The following is a 1,291-nucleotide window of genomic DNA, read 5'->3' as shown; positions in this document are numbered from 1 at the left end:
GTGATTCATTCAATGATGATGAGCATGATGTGTCAAGCAAGAAGTGTGAGGTTTCTAATGAGAAAGCCAAGAAGAGAGAGAGTGTGCAAGATGAAGTGATCAAACCAAACTTCCCTACCCCCAAAAATTCTTAAGGAACAAACTTGATGATCAATTTGGGAGATTCCTTGATATGCTTAAGGAGATTCATCTTTTTATCCCTTTCACCGATGCTTTGAAACAAATGCCAAACTATTCTAAGTTCCTTAAGGAAATCTTGAGTGGCAAAAGAGAGTGTAATGAGGTTGATTCGGTAAAGGTTGGGGAATGTTGTAGTGCTCTTATCCACAATGACTTACCCAAAAAAATGAAAGATCTAGGTAACTTTTCAATACCTTAATATCAATGGAAAATTATTTCAAAATGCTCTTTGTGACCTTGGTGCTAGTGTTAGCATCATGCCATATTCCGTCTTCAAGAAGCTTAAGTTAGGTGAACTTCTCCCTACCAACATGACCCTACAATTAGCCGACCGCTCTATCAAGTTCCCCAAGAGTAGAATTGAGGATGTCCCCCTCAAGATAGGAGATTTCACTATCCCCGTTGACTTCATCGTGCTAGAGATTGCGAAAGATGACAACATTCCTATCATTTTAGAAAGACCATTCCTAGCAACTTTGGGTGCCTTGATAGATGTGAAAGGTGGCATGATCACTTTGTGTGTTGGTAATGAGTTGGCTAACTTCAAGCTTAAGCCTATGCATGAGTCCCTTTCTTATGTGCAAGGAATTATGCGCGTTAATTCGTTTCCTATGAATGATATTGCTTGCACTTTTTCGTCGTCTACTAATGATGTTCTTGAAGGTTGTGACACTGCTTCTATAAATTTTGATAGCAAGTTGGTTAGTGAAGGCGAGTAAGTGAACTCAAGGCTTGAGGATGTGATTGAGATGCCGGATTGGTTTGGACTTGCTTTGCATGATGATGAGAGTAGTTTTTCAAGCATAGATGGTGTGGAGTTCATAGCTCCAAGGAAGAAGAAAACAAAGAAGAGAAAGAGAATTCCCAAGAGAAATAAGGAGAAGTTGAAGTTCAATAAGTTTGATCGGGTTTTTATGATGCAATAAAATGAATCTCATAATGTGATTTTGCCAAAGCTTGGCAATGATTCCACTCTCTCCACCACTTTGGACAAGGTGGTTTTCTTTGACCCTCCATGACTTGGAGGTAAGGTCAAGCAAGGGACCTTAAATTAGCGCTTCCCGGGAGGCAACCCGACCCTCTAACTTTTCATTTTTCATTTTTCTTTTCT

General features: G+C 39.7%; 1 protein-coding gene across 1 annotated transcript; it reads left to right on the top strand.

Moving 5' to 3' along the window:
• Positions 1 to 437: 437 nt before the first annotated feature.
• LOC110704729 lies at positions 438 to 899 on the top strand. The gene has a single exon (XM_021882537.1). It carries the CDS (start codon positions 438 to 440, stop codon positions 897 to 899), a length of 462 nt encoding a protein of 153 aa, XP_021738229.1.
• The last annotated feature ends 392 nt before the right edge of the window (positions 900 to 1,291 follow it).

Source organism: Chenopodium quinoa, unplaced genomic scaffold, assembly GCF_001683475.1.
Source record: "Chenopodium quinoa cultivar QQ74 unplaced genomic scaffold, ASM168347v1, whole genome shotgun sequence".
NCBI lineage: Eukaryota > Viridiplantae > Streptophyta > Magnoliopsida > Caryophyllales > Amaranthaceae > Chenopodium > Chenopodium quinoa.
This window is presented reverse-complemented; position numbering and strand designations above follow the sequence as displayed.